General features: G+C 41.3%; 1 protein-coding gene across 4 annotated transcripts in view; it reads right to left on the bottom strand.

Annotated features, from left to right (window-relative positions):
• znf827 (zinc finger protein 827) overlaps window positions 1-14,492 on the bottom strand; it is a 75,796-nt gene that overhangs the window by 26,377 nt on the left and 34,927 nt on the right. For all 4 annotated transcript variants that reach the window (XM_004549332.4, XM_076884819.1, XM_076884817.1 and 1 more), the window contains exons 5-6: window positions 12,553-12,831; window positions 412-654 (exon numbers count right to left, since the gene is read on the bottom strand). In XM_004549332.4, the coding sequence (XP_004549389.3) occupies window positions 412-654; window positions 12,553-12,831 (522 nt within the window). The remainder of the gene's footprint in view (window positions 1-411; window positions 655-12,552; window positions 12,832-14,492) is intronic.

Raw genomic sequence — 14,492 nt, 5'->3', positions numbered from 1 at the left:
GGTCCCAGCCCAGGGCTACAAACCTCATCTCTCACATACACACATGCACACACCTGGTTTTTCTCTGGGGGGCCATGAATACACGTCAGTGCTCTGTCTTCATCTAGCAATACAAACAGCTGTCTGCTGCTTCAATGTCACTTTCATGGCCATACAGGTAAAAAGCAGGAAGTCATTACATCCTGACTTTACTACAGAGCCACCAGAGGATGGAAATGGAAACATGTAGGTTTTATGGTCAAATATCACAAACTGTCCAAGGTTTACACCAGAGTGCTGAGGGGAGAAAAAAAAGAACATGATGCTCCTGTGTGTGTGTGTGTGTGTGTGTGTGTGTGTGTGTGTGTGTGTGTGTGTTGTAGATCTTCTATGGCTCAGTAAACAGTGAGTGACCAGCCTGAGGTAACATACCTGACAATTTAAACAATAGTTCAGAGGCCATTTTGACCGATATGTCTTGCGAGAAGAGATCTTTCTGGGGGCATGCCAACGTCTCGTGGAGGTTACTCATTGGCTCGCTCTTCTCACTCGCCCCTAAAGTGCTGAAGGCTAGCATGTGGGAGGCAGGTGGGGTGAGGTCTGCAGGTGGCGGGTCCACCTCCATGGGTTCTGCCTTTACCTTCACCTTCTGGTATTGGGCATCTTTGTTGTTCTCTGTGGAAAATAAGCAAACAAGGAGCAATTATTAGGGTTTCTTCAAAGAGATTCAACCAGCACACCCAAATATTTGTAGGTAAAGATTTCACTCTAGCTTACTGTGATACCGAAACCACAGAAAACCCTGAGCAATAACTTAATAAGAAAAATTAGCAGTATTATTACAATTATTATTGTATATTTTTAACTACATTAGTGCATACTTAATGAATTTTTAAGATTAAACAGAAACATACAGTACGCCATTTACATTAAACCATTGGTTCCAGTCAGTTTTGGAGTTACGACCCCTCATAATGATTCATATATACATGTATAGTTACTGTAGCAGGTTCATCCAATCATCCAATTACCTCTGATCATTTCAGGAAGCCCAGGAAAGTAAAACTTTCCTTAAAAACAAAAACAAAAGAACAGTCTCTCATTCCTCTTGAATAATATTATTCATCCTCAAATTTCATGATCATTTCCATTTTTCCACACCTCGCCTTATTTCAGATTTTAACATCACTACACCTGTCCTGTTTGCCTGCATTCCTCCAGCCAATCAGACCGGGGTCCTTAAACTAATTATAATTGATGGCCCTTGTTCTTGTATTCCAATTAATCCATCCTTATTGAACATTTTATAAAACTCTCTATTGTTAATTTGTCTAGACTTAGCGCAGTATAATATTACACTGCACTTTTTCAAGTAAACCTGACAACAGAACGGTGTAATTGCTGATGAAAGTGCTTCATTTGGCACATTTTTCCTCTAAAATTACCTAACAGACGTGATTACTCTGTTTAAGCAAAGTCTATTTTAAGAAAAGTAAAACCCTCCCTCTTCTATCTTTGAACATACTAAGTTAAATCAGTGATCCTGGCATTTCCTGACTTCAGAAGGCAAAAACAAAAAAGGTTTACACCACTCACTTCAATTGTTGTCAATCACTAACGATTAAAAATAAAGAAAGAAAGAAATCCAAATAGATTTGTAATGATCAGCATGATTACATTATGAAATTCTAGTTTATTTTCCCTGCCTGAATCACATTCACTTAACCGAGATTCACTCCATACCCCACCCATCCCTTCTGCCCATCCTACCCCCACAGAGACCCTAAACCCCAGCAGGGGGGCATGCCGTTTTAAAAGAATCAAGTAAGACTTCAGTTTAAACTTCTTTAAAAAGGGGAAAAAACATTTAGTTAATTCAAATTTCACCATCTCACCAGAACAAAACACTCAAACTCTCCCTTCAGGTCCAAGTAAATTAAGCATCCTGCATGCGTGTTTACAGATGTTGCATGAATGGAATTAAATCTAAACCAGCAGAAATCCGAATAACAGCCAAAGCATGAGAGCACTGGCTCTAAAGCTGAGCTGAGCCGGTTAGCATCTAGCTGTGTGATTATGAGGGCAAGAGGGCAGCGGGAGGTCATGCTGTCGCTTGAGGACAGCAGTCCATGTAGGTTTACTGAGGCAAGCAACAGAGACAGTAAAACCCTTTAAATGTTACCTAGGAAGCAATGCCTCTCTGTTTATGATGACACGTGTAATGTGCTCCCCTCCCCACCATCTCGCAATCAATGATGCAAAATGCTAAAGCAACCAATGACTTGTTTCTCGTGCAAGTTTAAAGAAGGGAGCAGCTAAAAATAGTCATGAGGGAGATGGCAGCTGTTAGGAATGTCCTGAACTGATCTAGACTCAAATTCCATCCATGGATGTTTAAAGAAAAATATGAAGAAACTGGGGTTACACCGAGCTATTTCAGTGTCACAAGCTCTCCAGTGGTCTTGATTGCTATATTTACCAGATTAAATGTACTTCTGAGTTCATTTTACAGCAGGTTTTTACTGTGCAGCTGCATAATGAGGAAAAATAAATAAGTAACTTAGATCCAAGACACAAAAACAACAACAAAACCCCCAAAAAAGAACAACATTGGGACATCCTTAAGCATCTGCAATTCCAAGATAGCTGATCTTTGACCAGAGTGATGGCAGGAGGCAGAGTCTCGGTGTGATGACAAACAGAAGCAAGACAAAGCAGTGGGGTTTATACAGTGCTGCTGACATGGCGACTCACACGATTAAAGGGATATACAAATTTGGCAGGACATCAGGAGCAGTGGGAGGCGTGGGGGAGGCTACAGGAGCAGGAGAGAAAGACAGGAGGGCAATAAAAGACCTGGGCTAACCCTGCCACCTCTCCTCTTACATTCTTTATCCGTCTGGTCAAAAAGGCCAACGTGAGACAAACACTGGTCCTGCATTAAAACTGAATTTACTAAATCCATGTGTATGCATACACTCCTGTGTTTATGTGCATGAAATACGTGCTACCAGCCCCTTGCCTCCTCCCTGAGGTCCAGGTGTCTGCTTTATTGGTAGTAGCCAGCATGTGGGGGACACTGACAACCATCAGCCCCACTAATCCCTTAATCAGGTGGCCAGAGTTGGCCAAGAGTAACCTCAGAGAGGCTGATGGAGAAGCACAGGAGAGGAGGAGGAGATAGAACGGAGGGTGGAGGGGGTAGGGGGCACTGCACTGTCAGGGTCAACCAAGGGACACTCGAGCCTTTACCATCAGATCTCCACCCTAGTGACAGAGGCTGCGTGAACTGATCTGCTGCAAAACAGATGAAATGCACCAATGTACCAGAGGATCATTCACGTGTTAGGATAAATATGCTTATAACTCAAAAAGCCATGACACAACGATCACATGATAACAGACGTAGCACATTTTAAAGGGCTTACTTCTCCAGGATGTCTGGATGGGCGATGTGCTCTCATGCAACCAAACATGTTCTGGTATCAGTGGTTAAGAAAGACCTATTTTCAGCCGTCATATAAATATGGACAAGTGCACACTTATCATTTGAGCATTAAATAACTACCTTAAATTATTTAAAATGCTGCAGCACTGTTTTTTTTTTTTTTAAGTTGAGAGCGTGCCGTGCACTGCAGCAAATTTAGTTAATTTAGAAAAAACATGGACAGATTTTCTTTTCAATCAATCAACTGGTTGAAGAGTAGTCACAGTTTCAGTCCAACAATTTTGATTGGTCGAATTCATCCCTAAACATTTGATCTTAAACACGCCGACACTGAAAGGATCACATCACAGCAGGCTGGATGAAAAGTCTACCTGTCACCAAATAAAAAAATGAAAATGTGGCCTTACTCCCACATTGATAATAGCTATGGCTTTTTGGTTGGGGTCATGACCTAATGTTCTGAAGCCATAAAAAGCGGCCCTTACACTGTCTGAATCCAGCCCGTGCAAGAGCGCGTGTGTGTGTGTGTGTGTGTGTGTGTGTGTGTGTGTGTGTGTGTGTGTGTGTGTGTGTGTGTGTTCCCCTCTAGTGCAGAAGCCTCCAGCTGCCATTAGGCCACAGAATCAGGTCTGGAAAAATGTCTCAGTGTGCATGGTACGCACAAAAGAGACTGTGCCCTTTCTCAATAAATATCATAGCTTTTCTTTAGTGTCACTGTTGCTCCAGCACCACTATTTCAAGATGGGAACCAGACTACACAAAAATAGTAAAAGGAGTTTGTCACATCAGGGATATTTCCATTTCCATTAATATTCTATTTTTAAAACTTTCTGTGGCTAATTTCTTAGAGCTTCCTCCACTTTCCTGATGGTTTCCATGGCAGCATTTCGTTAATTAATACAGTACTGTACAAAAGTCTCGAGCCACACCTCATTTCTTTATATTTTGCTCAAGGAGCCAAACTTTCTTGCATTTTTTTAAGTGGTCTTCAGCATTAGTTATCTGGGATTTCTTTGGACTCTCGCTGCTTCTTCACTCATTTTTTAATCCAGTCCTTGTAATGACCATTTTCAGAGAAATCTTTTTAAGTTTGTTTTGACCTATGAATCATTCAAGCATAAAAAATAAAATAAAATCGTCAAACACAAGGGATGAACCAATGTTGTGTCTACAGATCATAGGAAGCTTAGGAAAGAATTAATTTCAAGTTGGATCGTTGCTACTAGCAGCTTGTTTGAAAAATAAATAATCTGTTCCAGTTTGTTTAGATGAATCTCTGAAAAATGGTAAAGATGACACAGTTTGACAGACATTAAATAGAAGTTTTGCACCAACAATGTGACTCACAAAAACCTACTGGCAAAAACTTGATATTTCTCTGCATAGTGCGAGTGTGTCATTAAAAATGAAAATGGACAAGTGGAGGACAAGTGCACACCTAAAAAATTTAAAAAAAACTATGTACCGCAGATGGAACAGCAGTTAAACGCCATGTCTTTTAGGAATCAGAAGACTGACACAGGACCTGAAACATGGATCTAATTGTCAACGGCTTAATTTTTAGCATGGCAACGATCCCAAACACACTGCAAGTGCAGTAAAAGCATACCTGGATAGAGAAAAAAAACAACAACAAAACCACACAGTGGAACATCATCACTCATGGATCGGCTTCTCCAGAGCCTGAACCTCAACCTTATTGAAGCAGTGTAGGATCATCGAGACAGAACAGAATAAAAGGCAGCCAACGTCCAAAAGATTCACTTCAAGCTCGTGAGAATTGTACAGATTCTTTTTTTGTCTTTGCTAATACTACGCTGTATTTTCATTTTTTGTTTGCACATGTTTCAATAATTTACTGCACCTAATTCGTACATGTTTTTACACATTTTTGCAAGGAATTTGCAACTCAAAAGAAATTCAATGACTGATTTGAGACGTTTGCACAGTACTTTAAGTGTCCACTTCCTCTTGATACATGTCAAAATAACAGACACAAAGGTTGTGTCTATTTGCCATTTTCTGAAGGCTCAAGATCTTTTTTCAGTTCTTAAGAGCAGATGAAACAATTTCACAGACTTGCACATATCATTGTCGTTCCGAATCTTTTTAAAATAAGAAGTGGCCTTTTAGTTTAATTTGGGTTTAGTTTCAGTACTTCACGTCTTTGTGTCTCTGTTTTACCAGAGAAATGAAGCTGCAATGAAGTTGAGCGATAAAAATGTGCTTTGATTAGATCATATAAGAAGTGTAAGAGCAGCCATTCTGTGCAACTCTGAATGTATGCCCCATTACTACAAACATGTTATATTCTCATTCTCTCTTCCACATCTCCACTCAGTGTTTGAGTCAGACTGGAAGTGATTGGGATTTGTGTGATGTTCTGTTTTTAGTGATCACCTTTGGCCTCAGGTGTCAACTTGAATCTGTGTGGACCTGGGAGCCTGTTTTGCTGAGGATACACAGTGCACAGGTTGCACAATTACACTTGGATTAAAACACTCACACAGTCCAGTGATTTAATACATGCACAGTCAATTTACTGCACTACTTTGGTGCAATGAAAGCATAGGAATAAAAACTTTGAGTGACAGGCAGTGAGGGAGATAGAGAGGTAAAGAGGATGGGTAACGATAGGGAAAAATGTCAAACAGTGCTAGAATAGAAGAAGAAAAAATAAGAAGCACCCGAGGGTAACAGGGTAAAAAAAAAAAAAAAAGCAAAGTGAGAAAGAAGAGCTGGAAAAGGACAGAAGGATGAGGAATAGCTAGAGCCTAAATGACAACCTCTCCACCTCTCCCCCTCCCATTACCCAAGTCTACACTTCTCCCTGCTCTGTTATTCCACATCTCTCTCCATCCCTGCCCCCATCCCTCGCTCTCTCAATCTCTCTATTCTGCTGCTCTCCAGCCGACCTGCTCAGACAGGGGTGAAGAGTTCAGGCGCTTCAAAGGCTGCAGTGTAGAGACTGCATGTCATGTGGGAGCCACAGCAGCCTTGCCTGCAGACTTCACAGACAGCTGCTGCTACAATTGATCCTCGACCAGCCAGTGTGCAGTAGTTCAGGCTTCCAACGGTTGCATACTGCAGCTACATCTGACTCTGGAGCAGCGTGCTTGATATACAGCCCATAAGTAGCCAGATAGGGCCTTTGCGAAGTACTCCTAAACAAAAACATTGGACACAAGCCAGAGCTGAGGTAAGGATACTAAAGCCTTATCATACAAAGGTCAGGACAAAAGGTGCCAAGTGATTTCCTCTGTAATTTTGTCAATCACTGCTGCATATATTACCAGGCACTCAGGAAGCAAACACATCCAGCAAGGGGCAAAAGGAATCAACTCTGCATTTCTGTAAATAGAATTTATAGGCAGTGATGAGGAGCCAGTGAGACAGAATATGGAAGTAGGAAGGCGGGAGTAGGAGAGGTCAGCGAGCGGCCACACTGAGGAGGCACAGTGAGGACACTGCCAGAACAGTGTAGAGCTTAATATAAAGTAATACCGTACAGTAATGCCAGTGTTTTGAATTAGAATGAGGTGCTTAGGCATTACGCTGTGATAGGTTATATTGAGTAAACAGTGAATCCTTTTACGTGCAAGTGACGAGAAAAATTACAATCGCATTTACTTATTTGCTAGAAAGAGGAAAGGTTTTAAATATTTAACATTCTTTACATCCAAACCAAAGCTGGGATTCATTCAAATTACCTCATCTTTTTAAATAAAAGGTATTTATGTTTGTATCTAATATGCATTATAACAAAATGAATATTATACTGATCAGACATGTAAGTAAATAAACAAATGACGGATTTTTTTTGTTGTGTGTGGTTTGTTTTTTTTAATGTATGTAGGTGTAGAGGATGCTTTATTTTCTAATGATCCCTTTAACAGGATAACATTGATAGTTAAAAGAATTCCCAGGCTGTACCCAGGCTCTCGCCCTGTAAACACTCAGGCTTTTGGGGGTGGCAGACAGTGGCACTGTATGTGGGCCATATTGGACCCAAGTCAATGGCAAATTATGACACAAATGTAAATACTTGTATCGTAGCCTTTGTCACATTTCAGTCACCAATAAAATGGTTTACTGTATTTATTGAGAGTTTCTTTTTATGATTTTCTGGGAAATCATAATACAACATTGTTGCTCTTATTTTGAAGGACTGCTATTTCTAACTTAAATTAGCATGTCTGCATGAAAATGCAGATTCTCTCTAAATGCGCTGGAAAAATGGAGAAAAAACAAAATAAAAAGATTAATGCACAACCTATATTTTTTAACAAGACTTGGACTTGTAATTATTTATTGACTGAAGTATGAGGTGAAAGCGTGTACTTTGTTTGTGGAGAGCAGATTGCCGTGTCTGAATCATCTCATGAGGCTAAACATGACAAGTACATGCTTGGATAGGCTCATGCTGAAATAGGACAAACAGGATGGTGTTACAACGGATGGAGGTCCAAATCTGACAGGGAAAAATGTTGGACTTTAGAAACTGATACAAGATAAAGTGACTGAAATATCACCTGAAAGGTGTAAGCAACTGCTAAGAATTAACCACATGGAAATTGATTACTAAATTAGTTTACTTAATCAGAGCAAGAACACCAAATCACAGACAGTTTGCTTTACTTTTGAACTAGGATGAGACTGAACATGGTGACACAGGCTACCACACAGCTGTCAGGTAGCTCATCGAGGTGCCATTAAAGAGAGAAAGAATATGGGACCTGAGAGCAAAAATTTGAGAGTTTTATGAGAAGAAAAGTAATAGAGCTCTCTGAAAGGAAGGCAGACGTTGCACTTGTTGTTGTGACTGCCCCTTGCTTTTCTACTCATACAATGAACCAAATTTTAAATAGTTTAAGCCTAAAACAGACTAGATTTCCCACTTAAAACTACAAGCAAAATAGCAATAGCATAGAGTCATTGAAAGAAAATACGCATTTTATTCAAAACTGTTTTTGGGAATGTTGAATAAATAGTGAAACAATGTTGGCATTTTTAGTACGCCCATTTCACATTCTCATTACAAAGTGTAACATCTACTTTTACAGTAACAGTAGCAGCTTATAAGAAGATAACTTAATATAAATTAATATTGAGCACAACTGAGTTCAGCTTTATGTAGTCTTCCACAACAGTTTCTCAAGTGGTCTCTTACGAAAATGAATTGCCCGCCCCTGGTCTAAGAAAATGTATGAATGAACAATTTGTTTCCCTAAAAATTGATGTGCTAAAAAAAGGAGTCCAAAAAGTCTTGTAAGAAAAACCCCCACAGCAGATCAGCCCATGTAGGAAACTGCCAAAAAAGAAAGATTGTCCATGGTGTGTATTACATTTTTCACATAACCAACCAAACTGATTCTAACCAGAAGAGAAGCGGGATGATCTAGAGGAAGATAAGTAAACCAGAGTCTCCATATCTGAGGCTGGCCGTTAAAAAGAAGAGCATACACTCAAACTTTCCAAACTCTGACTCAAAGGTCAGCATGCTGGACTGTTTAATGAAACTGCCAGTCGATGACCTGTGAGGCATCTGTTTCTTTTAACAGAATAATAATCCTAATCTCCACAACAGAAAAACTACCAACAAAAGGAGGGTTGTGAAAGAACTGAATGAAAGCCCAGATGTGTAGTACATGGACAAAAATCCTGAAACACATCACCAGTGAAGAAATTCTGCAGAAAAAAACATCTGTTGACATTTTAGTTAAAGAGGAAAAACGGAAAAAGTCCTTTGTGAGCTGTATCCATGTATGTAATCAAAGAGGATAAAAAGCTTGCTTGTCAAAATGAGATTTTCATTGGATTAAAAAAAAAAAAAAAATTAATGAACTCTTTGTTCGTTTCCACAAAACCATAGTTGAAATATTTTATCACTGAAAAATGATTTCTTCCAGGTAAACAAATCCACAACCTTCTTTAAGTTCCACATTTGTGGTTAAACATTATCATGTTATTGTAGCTGCTGCATTTGAGATAATCGTGTCAAGTCCATTAATTAGGAAGCCAGGTGAAGCTGACTGTTAATTATCAATGAATTAGATTTGGCCAGTGCTACAAGATCTGCCGCTACTACTGGAAAAAAGCTGAAAAGGCTTCTTTTTTTATTATTTAACATTCAGTTAATTGATACTGCTACACAGATGAAAAAGCCCAACCTTACAGCTTTTAAAATCACAGCGACCCCTCTATCAAAGAGGTGGACCACCAAACCAGGGGAATTGCCAGCAAATATTAATAGCTAAAATTGAATGGACATCGGAACAGGCTCCAGTGTGATGCATTTGTCCCTTTTCCTGCAGAGTGAGTGCATACAGTCTGGCTTTCTATAACAACAACAATAAAACTAACCTCATATGTTAAAAGGGTGTTGCTGTCAACTGCTCGCTCTAAATCTTTCTGCTCCTTAGTGGTCAAAATTGCTTAATGCAACTTTTATTAGCAAAGTAACGAGCACTAGAGAGGGGAGAGGGCCCGTAAAATGTCCTCGGAGATGCAAGGCCTGTTCCTAAGAAAAAAAAAAAAAAAGAGTTAAGTGAGTACAGTGTGATTTCACACCTATGGTGAGGGTGGCTGGATGGTGAGTGGGAGGCACGGCTGTTACCCACACGATGCCAGTCTGCCAGGGCACCACCTAGGGCCCTACATCGCCCCCCCTTTTCTCCCCCTCCCGTCCTGTGACGCCATGTTCCCCTTGCCCTGCAACACCAGTGCCCATCTGCTAGGACATGTTAGCCGCTGGCGCCAGGGACTATTTAGCCTGGCGTAATTAGCCCCCAGACACCAGCAGCCTGGTTTTTAAACAGATGTGGGGGAGGTAGCACTAGCAAGGCGACTATATACGACCAACAAATGTTTGATAAGGATGAGAGAGGAAGAGGGAGAGAGAGCGCGAAGAGAAGATGTGACCTAGTTAAAGGGATGATGCAACTTATGTTACAGCACAATGGGCAGTAATGATGACAACCCTACTTGCTCTGACTGTCCAATGCCATGGTCGAGGAAAGCCGAGCAGATGAAATTTAATTAGGCTGTGTCCATTTGCTGTACTGACATACAAGTATGTGGAAATAAACACTTTAACAGACAGACAAGGATGTTTTAACCTAAAATACCGATGCGTTTTCCTTATTCCGAGTACCCTCACTGGCTTATTGTGTACTTGGCCTGACCTTTAACGAGGGACAGAGAAAGGTTACAGTGCAGATGCCCTTGAACCTCATGATCGTAATCACACGTGACTGTAACGGCAATGACCTTTACCCGCTTCCCTCCCCTCCTCCTCCTCACCATCTTTTTCCTCCCTTCCTCCACACCCCCCAGGGTCATTTGAGGGTCCAGACTCTTGTCAAGGCTGTCACTCTAGACAGCCCTCTCCATCTACCGCCCCCACTGTTGCCATGGCAATGGACGGCACTGCGCTCCGAGGACTGTGTGAGGGGGCAGAGGGAGCCAGCGGACGGATGAACGCTGCAGCATCTTTCCCTAACCTAGGTCAACCTTGCAGAGCTAGTGTAAGTAACGGGAGGGGATAAATGCTGGTCATGCCGCTTGAAGCCCAAATAAACTGTCAGGATAACGTCAGCACAGGGACGGGAAAGAGCAGTGATGAAACAAAGAGCACAGGTAGAGGGAGTACAGTGAAGGAATTATATAAAGCCCATAAGCATTGTCTCAATTTCTCTGTTTACACTCACGGGCCAATCATGTAATCCCTGTCTTCTGCAAAGACATGCACACACACGGAAACGTGACCTGGGGGCAGGCACTGGAGCAGCACACGTGTACTATCACAGAGCTCCCAGCCAGCATGAGTCACTGTGAACACCAGTCGACCCAGAGAGAACAATGGCAACCGGTGTGTGTGAGGGTGTCTGTCAAGCGTGCACGTACTGGCACAGGATGAAGAGCCACGGATGGAGCAACACCCCACTGCGCCACCGTCAGACAGCCATTTGTTTTCTTTGTGTGGATGCATACTTGCACGAGTGTGCCACACTGTACGTTTTATGATTGCACCGCCTGTCTTCCTCTTATACTTGTAAAGGAAAAACAATTGCGCTGTACACATAATGTGAGCACTGCAATTAAGCAATCAATAAGGAAAGAATCACTCTGCTCATATGTAGTTGGAAAAGCTAGCTGTGTCGGTGCATACTTCAGCCTGTTTCATTCCTGACTGCCTGAGAGACGCACTCCAGCAGCCCACAGTGGACAAACACCTGTCCATAACACACTTGAACCGGACCTGGTATTCAGTAGAGATTCTGATGCAGGTTTAAAAAAAGCACCTGCTCTAACACTTTATTTAGCCCGTGATACAAACCGTATAGTACGTTGAAAACAATGATTGCATTTATGTAATGCTAAGCGCAGAAGCAGCAGCGCACACACTCCGAAAGAAGGAATCAGGTTTGCATCTTCTGCTTCCTTGGGCAGGGAACCAGAAGAGGCAAAGGCTAAATCACGCTGCAATGCATGATGTCAGAGCGGTCCGCACAGGTTGAGACGTGGTTCATGTCAAAACTCTTGCTCTTAAACTGCCTGACATGGAACAAGGAGCAAGTCAGGGTTGAGTTTAAGTTCAACAATGCAAGCAAGGTTATATAATATTATATAATTTGCCATTTGCTGGCCTTGTTTTGGGGGACATCAGAGCAGAAGACACTAAACAAAATAAAAGTGAAACAGAAGCTTCAAAAAAACAAAGACAATTATCCCCCTGCAGGTCCGTAATACTCTCCTCAGTTTTAGCTTGGGTTTTATGTCAGTCAGCGTCTTAACCTTTGGCCTACATCTAACCTCCAAGCTGATCTGGAACATAAACAGCCAACTGGTACAATAAATAACAAGATAACAGTGCGTGACCTGTTCTTTCCTAGAACTACTTGCAGTGGTGACCGTTCTTTTAGATATGTATGTTTGCAGAAACTGCTTTGTTGAAACTCACGAAATACAGTGCAAGAATTCAAAATATATATTGAAGACCACAGAGTTAGTGTTTTGCATAGATTTAAGGGCACAGAACTGTGCCAATTGTTGCAAAGACCGATCTGAGAGCTATAAAGCTCATTTTGCATTTCTACAGTTCTATAGATAAGCAGATAGTCTACCTGAAAGCTTAATCAGCAGCTCAGAGGCGACCTTAACGTTGATATCCTGGCTCAGCAAGCTGTTCTTAGCCATGGGGCTTCCTTCTCTTGGTTTCAGCGACCCTGGGCGATCTGTGGCTGCTGCAGCCACCGTTGGCCCGTCTGGGCTGAAAGTCGTAGGGAAGCTTGGCTGGATCTGGCTCTGGGACTGGGAGGATGGTCTCGGGCTCAGTGCTTCCTCCACTTTGGGCTCTTCCTTCAGTTGGAACGGAGATTTGAGTGTCTCCCTCTGATTGGCCGCTGGAGTCAAGAAGACAAAAGAGATCAGAGGGAAAAGTGATTATCCAAAGAAGGCCATGACCAAAACACCTGACATGCATTTCATAAGCTGAAGTCACTTACGCAGCACTGTGAAAATGTAAAAAAAACAAATGAATGACAACATTTTCCACAATGGGATATCACAGGTCATACTGGCCAACAGTTGGCGCGATATGGGGGGAAAAACCCAGGGCGCAATCTTATGATCTCATTTCGTCTTAAGGGTATCCACAACAAATTCAGAATTCCTCCTCTCTTTCTTTTCTACCTCACAGAGCCTTTCCCTCTCCCCAACCCATTCATTTCTGTGCATATTATTCTCAACCTTAAGTCTGGATTCCTCGTTTCCTTTTGCATTTGACATCATCTGAATCCCCTTCATGAGGGGACATGAAATAATTGGACATGAAATAATTCCAGCAGTTCTGATAGCAATCAGCCGAAGTCTTATCTGCCATCTTTGCTGTGTGTAGCCTAGGTTAGGGATTGAACTGTCACATGGATCCCTCTGCTCTAAAGTCATCTTCAAGAGAAACTGGGCCACATCTAATCCGCCTTAGATGAATAATTAATAATTAGACATGGAGCAACTTCCGATAGCCGCCAAGAAAAGAACAGCAGGGCAAGCGCCTCTCTTTGTGTCTCTGAGCACATTCCACTACTCCCTGTGCTAAAGCGAAGGTTTTTACAGGTTATGGCTCAGAAAAATGGTTGAAATAAAAACTGCTTTAACACACACAAAAAAGAAGAGCTAAAAATATTGCCAAAAATATACCATACTGTTAGTGGAAAGACACGTCACGTCTGTTTAATACAGGGCTGTGGGAACAGAAGGTTAAAGGATACCACTGTCTACCAATTAAGTGCAGGTGCACTATACCATTTTTCAGAAAGAATGTGAGTACTGAGGACTTTTTTAACAAATAGATTATTGTGCAATGTCACAAAACTTCAGTTACTTAAATTTAAGTCACACTGTTTGGCCACAAAATTAAAAACCACTTCCTCTAGATCCCTCACTGAACCTTTTTATGTCACTAGAGCCATTTTCATTTCCAAATATAGTTTTGTTCTTCTTCTTTTTTTTAACTATGTCAAATGATTCAAAAATGCACTGCACAATATTCGTTTGATTTATGAGGACACAATAACTTGAAAACTTACAAAGCCTTCTGGACTTAATTGGACGTATTAAAGGATCAAAATCCCCCGCTGTTGCATGAAGTGAAAAAGCCGAGTTTACATGCTCTTTGATCTTGTTTATTCAAAATCTAAAGAGATCAGCCCATGTGACTTGTGAACACTATCTGCAATAGTGGCATTGTGATGTGGGGCAAATTCATATGCGAGTCAAGAAGCAGCTTCGTTGCTATGATAACCAAACATGACAGAAGTTACAAAAATAAAGTTGGTATATACCGGTAATGTCATTTTTACCCCATAGCAACATGACTCATTTGTAGAAGGACATCACTGCAATCTGCAATAAATCAATTTGCGAGCGCTCCAGCAGACACCACGGTTGAGTACCTGCTAAGGAGCTATGCAGGTATCACTAGTTCAACTTCATAATTAGCCACACCAAATTTGGCTTTCCATTTTTCCATTTGAATGCTAATACTGTTTGACTGTGCTAATGT

Source organism: Maylandia zebra, linkage group LG6, assembly GCF_041146795.1.
Source record: "Maylandia zebra isolate NMK-2024a linkage group LG6, Mzebra_GT3a, whole genome shotgun sequence".
NCBI classification, from domain to species: Eukaryota; Metazoa; Chordata; class Actinopteri; order Cichliformes; family Cichlidae; genus Maylandia; species Maylandia zebra.
Note: the sequence above shows the minus strand (reverse complement) of the source record. Positions and strands in the feature narration are given on the sequence as shown.